The sequence below is a fragment of the Athene cunicularia genome (genome assembly GCF_003259725.1).
Source record: "Athene cunicularia isolate RWA chromosome 4 unlocalized genomic scaffold, athCun1 chr4_part1, whole genome shotgun sequence".
Taxonomy (NCBI): domain Eukaryota; kingdom Metazoa; phylum Chordata; class Aves; order Strigiformes; family Strigidae; genus Athene; species Athene cunicularia.
Window position 1 is genome coordinate 34,985,436 of NW_020799098.1, and position 16,591 is coordinate 35,002,026.

The following is a 16,591-nucleotide window of genomic DNA, read 5'->3' on the forward strand; positions in this document are numbered from 1 at the left end:
AGGCCTTTAGATTAAGATTGGGGGGGAAAGGTGTGCTCCTCTTTTCATGTGTAGGTTACAACACAGAGAAGACATCCTGGCTTACTAATTATTTTTTTTTCCAAACAACTTCAAGATCAGTCTGTGAGTATCTGTTCACTGACCTGCAAGAGCAGACTTTGAAATGCTTGGATTTAGAGAGAGCTCCTCAGAATGAGGAAATTCTGAAATTCAGCTCCAGTCACTTGTTTACGAGGCCAATGCTTTGGCTCTTTCTGCATTTTACAACATCTCAGGTGTGATGACTTTAAAGCAGATGTTCATTTTGTACCAATATAGAATAGAATAGAATAGAATAGAATAGAATAGAATAGAATAGAATAGAATAGAATAGAATAGAATAGAATAGAATAGAATAGAATAGAACAATCATCTAGCCCAAGTGATGGGAACGATGGGAATACATCTCTCAGACAACTCCTAGGAAAAACATATGCTCCACGCACAGCTTTCCAGTTCCACCATCTCTCATCCAAACATTACCAGGGGACAGTTCCACGTAGGTTGTAAAATCAGGGAAGATGGCACCACCACATGTGGAGCCAATACCTTACCTTAGCTATAACTAAGCTTCCTGTTTTAAAACCTTGTTGGCTCCACAGTTTATCCAATCTCGAGAATTGCCATAGTGATTTGACTCTGAAAAGTTTCATATTCAGATGCTGAGTGATGTTTGCCCTTGCGATAAAGGCTCCAAAATTATGAGAGTGCTGCTGGAGATGTTGCTCCCAGTTGCTGAAGCCTGCTGCACAGATGCTCACAAATCACAGTGGTGTTCACAGCATGGGGCTTAGAGAGAAGCTGTTTCAGAACATGTGAGACATTTGATCCTGAAATGACTTAGCTTAGATTTTAAGAAAGTTATCTCTGTGTGACATGAGGAGGTCATATGTGCCATATGAAGCTTTCCAGAGCTTCTGCAACATGTCTAATTCAGCAAATAAAAAAGGGAATGGAAAACTGAATACGGACACTAGCTCTGACTTCTGGTGGAAACCCAGAATTACCTTGGAAAGCTTTTTTGGTCAGGTATCATTTGGGAATATATGCTTGAAGTTTCCTGCCTGGTTTCTATGAAGCAAGGTGCATAAGGCTGTTCAGGATGATTTGCAGCTTTGTAATTGTGGACATGATTAAAAGCAAGGCACAACCTGTTAAAAGCTCTAGCCCTTCAAGATGCTCTTCTGGATAGCTGGCAAGGCATAACCTGTTAAAAGCTCCAGCCCTTCAAGCTGCTCTTTTGGATAGCTGGAGCCCGTTGGAAACATTTCAATAGCTAATTCACCACGAGACACAAGGCTGCTTGCTGCTGTCTTTGGTGGAAAAGAAGAAAAGGGCAGAGACACAGCAGTATTGGTGGGGCAGCTGCAAGAGGCAAAAGCTGGTGATTTCAAGAAAAGAGCAAACCCCTGCCACCACAATGTCTGCCATAAACACCAGCTACAGCCTGCTGAGGAGGCCAAATCCTACATACCGTCCTGGAGCTGCAGGAGGTCTGGTCTCTGGTGTCCATTTACTCACCATCCCTAATGAATTTCTGCCTGGGTTCCTTTTCTTTAAACTAAGTGCCCTGGTTGCAGCAAGGCAGGAAAGAGGAAAAAGGAACAATCACTGAAAAATTTAATAATCAGTTGTGGGTCTAAATACTGCAGGAACTTACAGTAAGAAAGGAGGGTAGAGAATTAACAGATTAAAGATCAAGTAGGTTTTCCTTATCCTTTCTCTTATTCATTGTCTTTGTTGAGTCCTTTAAAATTTAGCAAACAATTTTAAGTGCTGCTGTGCCAGCCCATTAAGTAAAGCCTCTGAAATGCCTTTATTGTAGGCATATTCATTTAGCAGGAGTTAGCATCTCTGGGTAGAAGAGTCTTGAGATGGGTTTTATTATCATCTAAATCTTTAGCAAGAGCTTCTGATTCTTGAAGCTGTTCAAAGGCTAACAAATATAGTGTGTTTCCTTTGCAGACCCAAACTAATTGAAAAAGGCCCATTAGGCTGAATCTGGCACTAGCTATCTGTGGGAAAACATCCTGTGGCAAGGGCACTCTGTTGCCTGGAGCAGTGCCTTGCTCAGTTGCCCTAATGACAGATATTAGTAGTTAATGAACTGCACTTATGCTCCCACCACTAGCAAACCTTACAGGGACTTCAGGGTAGAGAGAGTAAGACCTTTATTGTGGCATGGTGGCCTATAACTTGAGTTTGGGCATGGGAACATCCTGACCCCTATTAACTTCACCAGGATCTAAGGCAGTTTTATCAATGCCCTCTGCAGGGGCAGGAGTACCTAACTCATCAGGGAACCACTGAACTCCTCTTCAAACCAAAGGAAACCATCCTTCAGGAATATTCTCCGGTCTCTTCAGGTGCTTTGAGACCATTATTTAGACCAAAAATATTCAGAACTAAGTCAAGCACCTGTTTTTGGCAAGTGAAACTAAAACCTCCCTGATATCTTTACCACGACTATAATTTAAGGGCTGTTGTAATCTACCTACCCTCCTGGACAGGTGTCATGAAGTTTGCATAGTACTTGCAAAGTGTGTTGATAAAATTTAAAACCCTTTTTGGTACTGCCATTGATGCCATCCAGCTTTCTTCAGCAAGACTTCATTAGCCATTTCTTTTGAAAGTTACTGGTGATGGGAGAAGACAGGACTAACACAGTTAGAAAGAGATTACTTCTCCCATGCAAACCATGATCAGAGATGTATTGTTTTCTTAGGAAAATAGGCAAAAATGGAAACAAAGTCAAACTCAGTCTTACAAGCTCTGAATGTGCTGTACCCAATCCTGCAAACTCCTAAGCATACCACATAACTGGAGCTTGTCCTGTTGAAGTCATGTGCAAAGATGAACATTTGTCCTTGCAGCACTGAGGCCTTGAGAATTCTCGCCACAGTCGAAATAAGGCCACTTGTTATACACAAGAAATGTCTTTCTTAGCTTCTATTGTGATCAAAATGATCATTTAGTTACAGGTGAGAAGGCACAAAGCAGTCTAAGTGGCTAATTAATACAGGCACTACAGCAGAAGAAAACTGTTTCAAAAGGTAAAATGAGCATATATTCAATATAGAAATTGCAGGGTTAAATTTTAGAAATTAATTTATGTGTAATATAGATGGAAAATAATGCTTAAAATTAAATTGGGGGGAGGGAAATGTTGCTTTATTTGAATGATTTTAAAATCATGAGAAGTGAGAAAGAACACTGTTCTGCAGGGCCAACGGTGGAGAAATTCCCACCACGGCAAAGACCTTCAGCTTCTTACAGGACTGCTTTCTGAGGCCTTCAGCAAATTTACAAATGCAAATGACAAACCCCAATCCATTCATTTAGTCCCACACCTCTGATTTTTTCTCTGCTCTGCCTTTTCTCACTCATTACACCAGACTACTCAGGTGTCTTTAATCAAAGAAGCTAGACTTGGCAGGACATCACACAAAGTCTTTTTGTAGGGATCTTGATCTGGATGAGGGCATGTATTATGGATGGCATGCCTAGTCATATATTAAGTACAGTAGAAAACGACGGGGTTTGAACTTCATGAGCACAGATTTGCGATTTTATCCACACGGCTGCTCTTAGGGAGCTTACAGTGAACTGTAAAGGGGTCATGAAAATGTAATTAAGCACTGATGTATGCACAATCCCCACTAATTAGTCTGAGGTCATTCAGTGCAGAAACGTGTGATCAGCTAAACTTGTGTAACTCTAAGACTACCTTAGTTTTCTTTTGGTCATATTCCTGAATAAAAACCCATCTAAAATCTCACCTCAATTCATACCACTTGGGATTTTGCAAGGTCATGGAAAATCATGTCCTGAGTTGACCTCAGTGGTTTGGAAGACCTCAAGCAAGAGAAAGCCAGAAGTGCCAAACTTTAATTAAAGCACATTTAACTGGTAATTCCCACAACACTTTTAATGAGGGCATTCAGCACAGAAATTAGTATTTCTTCTGGGTCTGTCTTTGTCATTAAAGGAAAAACCTCCTTCCTAATTCAAAGAGGTAGTAGAAGACTGCCAGGCCAGCCTATGTTTGCACATAGCAGTCTCTACCTGGCACCTCTGATAGGAGTCTCAAGCAAACCCAGGTGACACTGAGCATGAATAATGAGCCTAGCCTTGCAACATCCAGTAGGAAAGCCCAGGCTGGAAGCACAAAATGTTCCTCTGGGGTTTCGTGGCTCTACCCACTGGTGAGGACAGTAATGCCAGCAGCCCGGAGGTGAATGCGCCCAGGTGGTCCCCATGTGCATCAGCCTCTCACTCCTTCCCCTCCTTCCACCTCCAGCAATGGCAGCGCCGAAATGGCCGCAGTGTACTATGAGCGTATTGATGTGGAAGGCCACCACTATGGCCCTTTGTCCCAGCAGCGGAAAAACGCTTTGAAGGAGGTGGACAAAGCCTTGAGCAACATGATCACGCTCATCAAGGTGAGTGGCATGCAAAAACCCAGCTCCCGGGTGCATTTGGAAATGGTTTTTAAAACTGATCTTTGTGGCGCTGCAGAGAGCCTATTTAATGCCTGCTAATTGGATGCATTGGCTGTAAACTTTTATTTCCTGAGCAACAGAGGCTACCAAGATCACGTGGAAGTTAAGGCACCATTCCCTGATTTTTATTTTCATCAGTGGCATTATAATATTTCCAGTGGATTATTATACCGATAGCCCCAGGAAGCCATAAACCAATATACATGTTGCTCTGTTTGTAACTTGTGTTGCTGGCTGGGCTTTGTAGTAGGTGAACAAATCAAAACTGCTCCCTTCCTAAGGTTTGTGGCATCAGACAATTAACTTTTACAGTGTTATTTATGGCACCATTCAGAACTCAGTTCTTTAACCTTTGTTTTAAAATACATTATCTAAATGATTTTGCAGTGAGAAAAGGAGAATACCAAGCTTTTGAGAAAATGCCAATTCTATTAATATTTCTTACAAAGATAAATGCATGTTGGAGTTTTTCATGTATTTCAGTGAGGAGTGGAGTATGAATTTCCAATTTCACTAAATTATAAAAGCTCTAATGCTATGTGCTTGTGTTTGGGAAGGGAAAAGAGAAACACCCCTGCCACAGGTGGTACCATAACAAAGTTGCTCTTCCCCAGCCATTTTGGCCTACAGATGAAGAACAGCTGGATAAAATCCTGTCTAAGACAAACTGGGACTGGGATGTAGTGTCTGGTTATTTAGCAGGGGGGTGGATTTATTTTGGCAAACCTCTCTTTGGCACTAACTTCTCAGACTCTTCCAGGGTAGTGAGAGCAGACGTCCACCACTATGGATAGTGGCAAAGGACAGTGCAGGGTGTTTGTGACTGTGCTCCTTCTGGCCAACTTCTACTCAATCAGTGGAGGTTAAACAGGAATTAAAATTTGCCAGCAGACAAAACGAAGTGCTTTCCCAGCCATAATGGCTGTCATTCACTCACTTCACAGAGCATGGGCCTTCAGCATGACATCAACGTCCTCCTCTTCTCTGATCATGGGATGACAGACATCTCTTGGGCAGACAAAGTGATTGAGCTGAAAAACTATATCAATATGAGTGATACAATACAAATGAAGGACCGAGGTCCAGTTGTGAGCCTCTGGCCAGCTCCAGGGAAACATGTGGAGGTAAGTGCAGCTTATTCGTATTTATTTAGTTTTGTGCTTCCTCGTTTTTTATGACAAATGCCTTTTGTTTGCTCATAACATCCAAATTCCGCTTTCAGAGATGTGTTTAAAAACCATCCTGAGGCTCTTATTGGGAGTCAGACTTGGATCCTGCGACACTCTTGTGATGCTGGTTTCTGAAGAAAAGTCACACCAGGCAAATTAAAAGCATAAACTTTCATCATCCTTTGGCAGAGATACATGCTTTCAAACCTCACCACTATGTGCTTCTGACAAATAGCTAAAAGATTTTAGCTCAAAATGCATTTCTAAGATTTTATATTTATATTAGTTAACTTACTGACCCTCTAGCTAGGATTTTCAAATGATCTGGAGTAGGTCAGGCAGTCATATTCCAGTAAACTCCCATAGAGTTTGAGGAATTAACTCCATTAGATCAAAATTACAAAATCTCCTTTGAAGAATTTTGATGAATAAGCATGTTCGATTGAATCAACCATAAAAGCCCAAGGCTAGAACTACAGGATTCTGAGGGACAAATTAAAACAATACATAAAAAAATTTGGAAACCACTTCAAAAGAGTGAAAATGGACCATCTGTAACTAATAGACTAGTACATTATAGTTTAACCAGAAATCAACGCTTGAGAAGTCACTATTGCTGTCCTCAGAATATAGATGAATGCATGTACAAAATGGGCAGTCCATGCTCCAGGTGAGTAATTTTGTTTTCTATATTATATTTTAGTCAGTTCCAGTATATTGTAGCTTGTGCAATTTTTTTTAAGAGAATATTTGCTAATTTTCACAGCCTGCAGGGGATCACAGCATTTGTATATGCTCTCCTCGGCTTTAACTCACAGGTCCCTATTTTTGTAGGCCAGACCTTCAAACGAGGGCAAGTATAAATTGCAACTTCATACAGACATGGGGCTTCATCCGACAAAGCTCTTAAGCATATGCCTCTCTCATTAAACAGCCTAATATCCCTAAGGAGAATAAATTACAATGCCTCGTACCATGGTTTTGTTTTCTTCCTTCATTTCTTTTTAGGACTGGAATGATGCTTTTGTAAGTGAAATAAAGTTGATTTTCTGTTTCCCAATAGCCAGATTCCTCTATTCTGAATTCACTTTAAAGAGCCATGTTTAGGAATTAGATTATGTCATAACATAGTTGTTACCACCTTTAAGAGTGATGTCATTTTGAAGCACCAGAAGTACTGGTGAAACACCAGGACCACTCTTTAGCCCAGGTCATGGTGGGAGGGTCTGGCTGAGTCATGCCATCACGCCCTGGTGCTGTCCTTATGGCGACTGCATATCAATGCAAATCCGTTGCACACATATACAAACAAGGGGGACTTAGCTAAAAGGCTAGTGAAGGACCTTTCATTCTTTGCAGAACTGAGCTGTTTATTCCTGGATATTACTTATATTTAAGCAAAAGAGTGATATACACTCTGTGGACTCCAATAACCTCTTTCTTTACAGCATATGAATATCTTCTTCAAGCATTTAGAGTATTTGTCTGAATAATTTGGGGTTTAACTACATTTGTGTGATTATATTCCAGATGGCATGATTAATATTAATAAGCCACTTGTATGGTATTGTGAAGCTTCAAAGCCACAGGCATTGGCTGATTAATCTCATAGCATGAAGCAGAATAACTAAATACTATCGATCACTTTGATAGGGATTGACTGATTAAGTGTAAGAAACACAGGTGAGATGACATGAATTGTTCACTCAAGAGCACAGAGAGAATGAATGGCAGAGGACGAAAGCAATATCCCTTTTCCACATCTGTATCCAGTCCACATGATGTCTTTGAGCATCAACTTACTTTAGTGTCTCCTGTGATGGTTTTGTTTCTGCTGGTCTATCTCTGTAGGTTGATATACTCACATACATTTGTGAGTGTGTATATTATATATAATACATGAATTTATGTGTTCCTGTGTGTTTATGATCCAAGTTTTCAGAACCTCCTAAACCACATAAGCAGGTTTTGCACAGCCATCATCTTTGGACTGGTGAAGCCCCAGTTTTAACATGCAAATGATTAGCCATTAAAAAGGATTAGTCGTTTTACAAATTCAGGTGTTTCCCAGTACTCATAGGTGCGTATATGCTCTTTACAGCTTATGGTATCCTAACATTTGTTTTCTTTGCAGATATATCAAAAACTGAAAGCTGTGGAACACATGGATGTTTATAACATACAGGATATTCCAGACAGGTTTTTCTACAAAAAAGGAAAATTTGTGTCTCCACTAACTCTCGTGGCTGAGAAAGGATGGTTTATAGTAGAGGTAAAGTATAGAAGCAAAATACTTAGACTTGAATATGAAAAGGTGCAATATATGAAAACAGTAAGAAAAATGTGCAATTCTATGCTGGGCATTGAGTTAAAGTGTTATATGATTTACTTGGTCTGACTACAATACTAATGTCAAGTATTACTGTGTGCTTAAAAGAGTATAAAGGCATGTCAGCTATATTGAAGGTAGACAAAGTTAAATAGTCAAGACTGTTCCTTTTTCTGTGTCATCATAAAGCAGGAGGAGTTTTAGTATTTCCCATTTCAGTTCTGTTGCTTTTTTCCTTTTCCCCCTGCCCATCTACCCTCATCTCAGACACAGAAAGAGTGTTTCCATTTCAAGACTTTACTATCCCTCCATTCAGCAGTACTTTGTGGCAACTTTTGCTTCTGCTTGGCTTCCTACCCACCAGACTGTCCAAAAAATGCCCCATTTCACCCAAACCTTCCAGTCTCAGAAGAGTCAGACTGGGGTTTACCCCTTAGAAATATCCAGTGCACACACTGAAATCTGAGATTTTTCATACCAACTTATTTTGTTGCAAGAAATTATTGCTGTTGTTATTATTTTGTACTTGTATCACTACTGAGCATCTCCACATTACAGATATTAACTGCACCTCACCACAGCTCAGAGGGTGAGGCAACTTACATATCTTCTAAGCAGGTAAACTGAGAAGTACTAAGTGATTTGCCCAAGGCCATACATTAAATTGGTAAGTTGGCAATGGAACCAAGGAGTCCCGGTTTTTTTCAATGTCCCAGCATAGTCATTGCCTATCACTGCCTTGCAAATTATGGCAGTTCAGTGGAGCATCTTCTTTCATGACTCTCAGAGCTATTGCTCACCAGGCTTTGCTCAAGGTGGTCCACACCACCACATTTCTCACTAGATAACCTGACTTTAGGATAATAATTTCTACAGGTGAATAAAAATTCACCTCTTAAAAAAAAAACTGATTGCTTTTGAGTATGGATGGGTGAGCACCACATTTCTGTTTTTTTTTTAAAAAAAAAGTATAAAAGGCAGAGTTAAGATTCAGACTTGTAAAGTAGGAATCTGAAACATTTCTGCCAAAATTATTTTTAAAAATTACAAATAAACTCTTTTGTACAGAAGTTCAACACAGAACATTTTTACATATTCTGTAAAAAAAAAAAAATGCACTTTAAAAAAAATCATTGAAACTCTGACAAACCTTAATAACAGTGCAGCAAACACTGCTGCTATGGTAATTATTTCTGTCTCTCTGCCCATTCCTTCCCATTGTTTCCGATTTTCAAGAATGTCCTCTCATTAATGCTGTCAGATTTTCCTTCTCCTCGGTACATTTTCATTATCTGTGAATGGGATGTGAAAATGAAAGTTTCCTGACATATTTTTAAAGCAATAATTGAGCCTTCTATTATACTTCCTGCCCAAACCACTGAAGAGAGAATGTTCAGCTCTTCCCTATCATGCTCACAGGGTATTTTAGCTCTGTTGGCTAACAGATAGCTATAAGCTGTTTGAAAGGGGGTTTTTTTTGAGAGACAAAGAGGATGTATCTGGAAAGTTGCTTTTTTTCCCCAGCAAGGCGCATAGGAATCAAAGCCCATCCACATTTTGGTTAAAGCAGGATGAGGAGGGATTTCACACACCTCCAGTTGTACTGAAGCTAGTCTGCTAACATTATCTTCTTCCCTCAGCACGAGTGAGTGGTCCCCCTCCTTTGAGCAGAATTTCCCCCAGCTGCTCCCCTGCATGCAACAGCGGTATTAGCCCTCAGGGCTGCGTGCTCACCCTGTACCCATCGCAGTGTACTTTCCCAGGCTTTAGGGAACAATTGCTGTACAGCTTCTAAACATGCACATGCAGGGAAAAGTTCGTCAGCAGTCCCAGACATGCCTGCTTCATCTTTGAGGAGCAACACTAGCCCAGGCTTAGGCTACGCATGAAAAATTAATGTCTTAGTTGAGTCCTCTGTCCCACTTGGGTTTGCCAAGGCAGGCACGTTGGGGTGCTGCTGGTATCCTGGCCCCAAAGAAAACCCAGGGCTTTGTGGGATTTGCTGTAAGCCTAGAAGGGTGCTGAGATGCTTGCACAGCCCTTTTCCTCAAGCTACTGCTGTTAATGGCTCCATTTCATGAAGTCTCACTTCAGGTGCAGTTGTGAAAGGAAGTAGTATGTTTTCTGACCCAACTAGCAGCAAAAATAGTGGAAATGACTGTAACTGCACATCTAACCCCGAGTAGGTATCTCCTGGTGCCTGGGTGGGTGATAGAAAGGCACACTACCTCCTGCTTTTGACATTCCTGGCGAAGCAGCTGAGTCCACGGCACCTGTCAGGACTGTGGAGGGGTGTAGCTTCGGCAGTGTCATGATACTGCCAAAGAAACACTGCAAATTAGATGTGACTTGGCTTGTCTGGAGCTGATACTAACAAATGCTGTACAGGTTGCCTAATGGTGAGCAGCCCAGTGACAATTAGTCCCAGGAAATCACAGTAAGCAGAGCCACAGCGTAAGGAGGTGCTATGGTAGGAAGAGGGGAAGGAGTCTATTTTCTCTTCGGCTTGCTCTGAGCACTCTCAGTGAAATAGATGGGGACCAGGAAAGAGATTTAATTTGTCAGCTAAATTTTTTTAACTATCTGGTACATCTGCTGACTGTTAGCTACCAAGAAACACGATGGATACTCCAGGGGTTCCCCTGGAAAGCAGTCAGAAGAGGTACATATCAAAGCATCATCACTGCTGTCCTCAGTGCTCCTGCAAATGGCCCATTTTCTTCTTGGGCAGAGGACTAAAACAAAAATCAGACAAAATAAATTGTAAAGGGAAAGGGATCCTCAGTCAATCTGCTTCACCATCTGCAGGGGTTCCAGCACCACTCACTCAAGGTGGGAATGTGGGAGATGCTGTTGGGGCATCTTCTGTGCTCCTGTGACAGCATGTGAAGCCCAGACCCGACACTTCAGGGAATTGTAGCTCCTTCCATGCAGCCATCAGAGGAATTAATGCCAGGGGCCTAACAAACTGTTAGCTGATGTTCTTTGTCTAAGTGAAATTCCTGCCATAGTTTTGGGGATATCTGGAGTGTAGTATCTACTACCATCCCTAGGAAGTATGGGACAAGAGAAACTCATGGAGAGGGTTGGTCCAGCATTGTGAGCAGCCCTAGGGTCTGCTGCTCCTGAGGGGGGGCCAATAAATGGCACTATTGTAGGTAGTCTGGTAAGAGCTGTAAATATGGAGAAGGAGAAAGTAAGGAAGGAATTTAAAAGTACAGCTTACATGCAATATGGGCAAGGAAAAACAAGAACTATGATGACAAATTATTAAAGCATGGATCCACTGAGCAGGGAGAGAAAACTGAGAATGGTCTATGCAAGGGAGAGGGGGACAGTCTTAGGCCTGAGCCTGTGTTCCATGGAAGGAACCTCATTGCTTTAATACTACAACAGACATGGAGAATAAAGAAATAATAATTAGAAAGTGTATAGTAGGGGTGATATTTCTATTGTTTAGGCTGACTAGTCAAAGGAAGCAAAAATGGATTCTTTTTCTATGGTACTAATGGCATGTCAGACAGAACCACACCATTAAATCCACAGGACTGCATGGAATTGGATGGGAGATCAGTGCTGCTGGCATGCAACAGAAGAGGGACACCACCTTGCTACATACGGTTGTAATACTTCGTGCTCGCAGCAGAAATTTAGATGAGTAAGAGAAAGTTGTCCTCCCTGCTCAGCTGAGAGGTGGCTTACTTGCTGAGATGGCAAAGCCAGGGGTCACCCCTCCTGGCGATGAGGTCCTGTGCAGCTGATGGCACAGTCCAGGGGTCTGATGGGGTGGTACAGCACACGGAGACACACTGCGGCACCCCAGGCACAGCCTAGCAGGCAGGCACTAACCACGCTCTGCTGTTGTTGCCCAGAGCAGGGACAAGCTACCCTTCTGGGAGAATGGGACGGGGAGGAAGGAGGCCTGGCAGAATGGCTGGCATGGCTACGACAATGAGCTCATGGACATGAGAGCCTTCTTCCTCGCGTATGGGCCAGGTACAGTGCCACCATCCCCAGTGTCCCATTACACCCACAGCCCCATGGCCCCTGCCCCAGCATCCCTGCAGCCCCTCACATATCAGAACCCTGATGTGGCACTCTGCGACACCCAAAGATTACAAATAGATGGCAGGATTTCCTCACTACAGCTGGATGCGGGAAGGTTTCTAGTTCTCTAGCTGTTCTGTAGCTAGAGAAACAGGGCAGATAGATATGAAGGCATTCGGTCAGATCCTCTCCAACATCCTGGTGCAGTAACTCTTTGCCCTATTTTCCTAATTTTGGCCTGGATTTTAGCTCCATTTGAAACACAGGAATTCTCCTTTTGTTGGTGGATTTGAGCTCACTAACACAGAGCACTTTCTTTGGGAACATTGCAGCATACTTCACCCACGTGTCCCATGGGCAGACACAAACCCCCTGGTTTCCACTTCATCAGGCCTTTTAAACACTGCTGAGCACCAGGCTACAAGTGCAGACAGGAGAGAAAGCAAAGCAGAATGTGCAATACAATTATTTCAAGCTATTAAATCTACCAAGCACACACAGAAAAGTAGCTCTTGTACTTAATAATGTTTAAATTTTTTAAATTTTTAGAATAAAATTGGGTTAGAAGTAAAAATAATAAATAAAAAAGTTTTAAATGGCTTTGCTGAGCTATGTGGTAAATTGTATCATGTGCCACATTCCAGCCTGCTGGGTAAGTCCTGGCAAAGGCACAGGAGCCCTTGCCCTGCAGCACCCTGCATTTCAGGAGCTCAGCCCCAAGTCATATGATGCCAACTCCTCTCTTTTGTCCGTTTTCGCTGCAGATTTCCGATCCAACTTCCGAGCGCCTCCCATCAGATCCGTGGATGTTTACAACATCATGTGCAGCCTGGCAGGAATACAGCCGCTGCCCAACAATGGCTCCTGGTCCAGGGTGGAGTGCATGCTCCGAAACACGGCCCCCGTGGCACTGCTCCTCCCCTCTGGCAGCTGTGCCCTGGCGCTAGCCCTGCTCTCCCTGTTCGCTGAGCAGATCTTACTGTGATCCCCAAACAATGTCAGTCAGTGTCACCAGCAACTCCATCTTTCTCTTTTCTTTTAAAGTTCTTCATTTGAATAATAGCTTCATTAATAGAGTGCTGTCCCCCACTCCTCCACTGTGCTCCTGCATTTACAGTGGTTATAATATGAGGCCAAGTTTTCTGCTGCTCCAGACACAGTCAAGGAAGTCAGTGTCACTACTCTGGGTTTTTGCACTGGCAACGAGAGCAGAATCCCGGCTGGCTATCTGCAGAATTTTCTGGTGGGTGCACATGGAGACCTCTGAGCACCAAATGCATCTTACCCCAGCATCTTTAACGGAGAAGCTCACCCTGGCTCCAAGAACTGAGAAGCTCAGGGGTGGAGACAGACCTCTGTGCATTTAATTGGGTTCTTTCTGATTCACACCTTCATCTCCAGCTCCCTCACCAGCAGAGCCCCACCTTCCCCCTACAGTGCCAGCCAAGGCCCATCTATACCAACCCGCTCTTCAAAGAGCCAAGCACTCTGCTGAGTGATCATAAATGCCAAGAGAGGTGGCTTGTTGGGAGAGCAGTAAGAGCATCCTACTTGTCTCAGCCTTTCCTTCATTTTCCCCAAAAGGAGCTCTGGCCCTGCATGCCTCCAGGACCAGGCTTTCCTCACGGACCACAGCAGGGTGGAGGGTGGGGAAAGGGGAGGGTGATAGATATTTTTCCACTTCAAAAACAGGAGAAAAGTGAAAAAGCATCTAGACACACAGGGGTCAAGGAGAAAGTAGGATTAGGAAGCCTAGCATTTTACAGCCTCTGCTTTTTCTGGTAAAGATAATATCATCTGTTCAGGTTTTAGGGTTTTGTACCCAGTTGCATTTCTGACATTTTTGCAACACTTACTGTTTTTCTACTAGGTCTTGCTCTCTACACCTCTACCCAGTGAGCAGAATGTTCCCCTTTATTCTGCATCAAGGAGAGTGGTCTACACTGATGGATCTCCCACCCTCTCAGTTAATCCTATTTCCACCACGGGCTATCAAGCCCCAAGAAAGTTGTAATGGTGAAGTTAAATAGCAGGAGAGGACAGAACTGTTGTCAGAGGTGCCTTTGGGAGTGCTCAGCACTATTTCTGATATACCTCTGAACCAGGAGCTTTCAGTGATAAACTGCTTTTGGAAGCATTTAGGTCAATCCCCATGCAAAATAAACCTCTAGGACTTACTATTCTTACGGATCCAGAGACAAGCACGATCCTGGTATGTGTGGTACAGTGAGTTTAACGGTGAATGATTACACCGTGGAAAAAAAACCCAAACACCAAATTAAACTTGACAAAAGACTTCTGTAATAGCCGTAAAGATTTATGTAATGTGTTTTTAAAGCTCAAGTGAACCATCAAATCAATTGGGGGAAAAAAAGGGAGAAAATCAGTCTTTGTTATTAGACTGTTGAGTATAAAAGGCAATTTAGTGCTTTTGAAGCATTTGCAGTAGCTGTAAAACAAGCACCTATTGTTCAGAGTTCCCTGTTGCTTTTTAATGGACCAGGCTCAATGAATTCACCGGAGCACATTTTTAAGCAAAAAAATTACCAGTATACAAGATAACCAAATGACTAAATTACCAAGTTTTGTTTGAAAATCAACAGGATAGATATTGCCTGCTAATCCCTTCACAGCCTTCCATTTTAACTCTTACCGTGAAAAGAACCCAAGGTCCTCTTACAGAAAAGATCCTAAAAATATAAGGGTATATTCAGATTCTCAGTTATACAAGCAGAAATTGGAAATAACAAATCAGATCCATTGAGTTGTTCCAGGGATGGGCCATGACACATGACACCATCATTGCTCCTTGTGAGTACTTTGTGTAACTCATTTTTGTCACAGTCCACATGCAAATGCTGCAGAGTAAATCTTCTAATTGCAATATGATTTGTTTGACCTTGATGCCAGCATTGTGTGTATGGCAATACACCTCAAGAGATACTTGATCTGTAAAAGAGAAATCTGATGGTAGACCTACAAGAAGCTCTTCAGCTTCTGGAGAACTATAGCCGATTATTTTATGAGAAGTGCATGTTTCTTTCTCAGAAATGTTGTACCTCTGAATCAGTTCACATTCTCATTGAAAAATCAAGTGTCTTTACTCTTGCCTATTTTTCTGTATACTATGCAATGGAGGTGGGTGTATTTTAAAACTTATTTCTGAATGATGTTTTTATACAATGACTGATTGTGAATGAGTGAATAATTCCAAGAATGGTGTTAGAAAAAAATATGCATCTTTTTGTAAATACTGTAAGATTTTTGGAAAAAAAAAGAAAAAAAAAAAACAACCCACCCCTGTAACACCTTGCCTTTCTTATGTGATTGCTGCATCAAAGTGTGATAAACAGTGTTTGAAGCTTGTGCCAATTAATCATCAGAAGGATGAATGATAACATTGCTTAGAAATGGCAAAGTTGTCAGCACATAAATTAGGGCCATTAAATACATCACACAAGATACTGTATCTTGTATACGCAGTCCTTTTTTCCAGCTGTATTTCTTTGTTTAACCTTTTGAACATCCATACAGGGACATGGAATTGACACTAGCAAGTGGACATGACAAATGCTTTTGCTCTCCTAAGAAGTGAGGTGAGCCCTGGATGCTGCCTCCAGACCCACTTTTCCAAGCTTACCGTGTTACTGTCTCATCAGCTGCTTGCACAGAAGTCATAGGTGCATTGTCACTGGTACCAGGGTTACCAGTTGGTTCAGGCTTTCTGAAGCCCTCATGATACAACCCACTTCCCAGCACAGGAGACACTTTCCCATCGGCCTGGACACTGGCCACAGCCCTCCACAGGACCTCACAACTCAGGGGTGAATTAAAACATTTTATGGTGCTGGCCACCTTCCTTGTCTCTTAACTGCTCAGTAAAAGTCAAAACATCTGTCAGACATTAAACTCCACACCTCAGGGGGGAGTTGCAGACCAAATGAGCTCTGGGCACTGGGAAGTGAAAGGCATTGGAAAAGTTCCATGTAACATTTCCCCCTCCTCCTTTTCCCTGTAACAGGCTGCAGCAGAGAGGGCAAACGGCTACAAATCTGATGAGAATTTTAAAAGAAAACATGGCCTAATGAAGAGTTTGAAACCCTCCATTTTAGCATGATGCGCTTTAATAGTTGTTTTGAAATACCACCTTCACCTACATGGAAAAACATTTTCTGTATAAGTACTGAAACGTATTTATGTTACGGGAAGGTTGTTGTGGAGCACTCAAAAATAAGAACGTTTCAGAACTGGAGTTGACACTGTAATTCTCAAGCTGCGTACCAATGTTTGTAGCTGTACAGATTGTTCCAACAGAATTTGAATTACATGGGAGTCACTATGGACTTGCAAACTGGTATGACATCCCAAACCTGGCCAGTCTGGATGAACGGCACCGGCCCCCCTTTACCGGCCCAGTTTCAGCTGCCCGCAGGCCTGCGCCGCTCCCCGCCTAAGCCCGCCCGGTGCCTGCCCCATGGCTCCCCCGCCTCGGGGCCAGCGCCTCG

At 42.5% G+C, this 16,591-nt stretch overlaps 1 protein-coding gene across 1 annotated transcript in view; it reads left to right on the forward strand.

The window, feature by feature from the left end:
- ENPP6 (ectonucleotide pyrophosphatase/phosphodiesterase 6) overlaps positions 1-15,466 on the forward strand; it is a 33,629-nt gene extending 18,163 nt beyond the window's left edge. Inside the window, exons 4-8 of the mRNA XM_026847148.1 lie at positions 4,340-4,481; positions 5,486-5,665; positions 7,845-7,982; positions 11,912-12,035; positions 12,851-15,466. Coding sequence (XP_026702949.1) covers positions 4,340-4,481; positions 5,486-5,665; positions 7,845-7,982; positions 11,912-12,035; positions 12,851-13,071 — 805 coding nt within the window. The 3' untranslated portion in view covers positions 13,072-15,466. The remainder of the gene's footprint in view (positions 1-4,339; positions 4,482-5,485; positions 5,666-7,844; positions 7,983-11,911; positions 12,036-12,850) is intronic.
- The last annotated feature ends 1,125 nt before the right edge of the window (positions 15,467-16,591 follow it).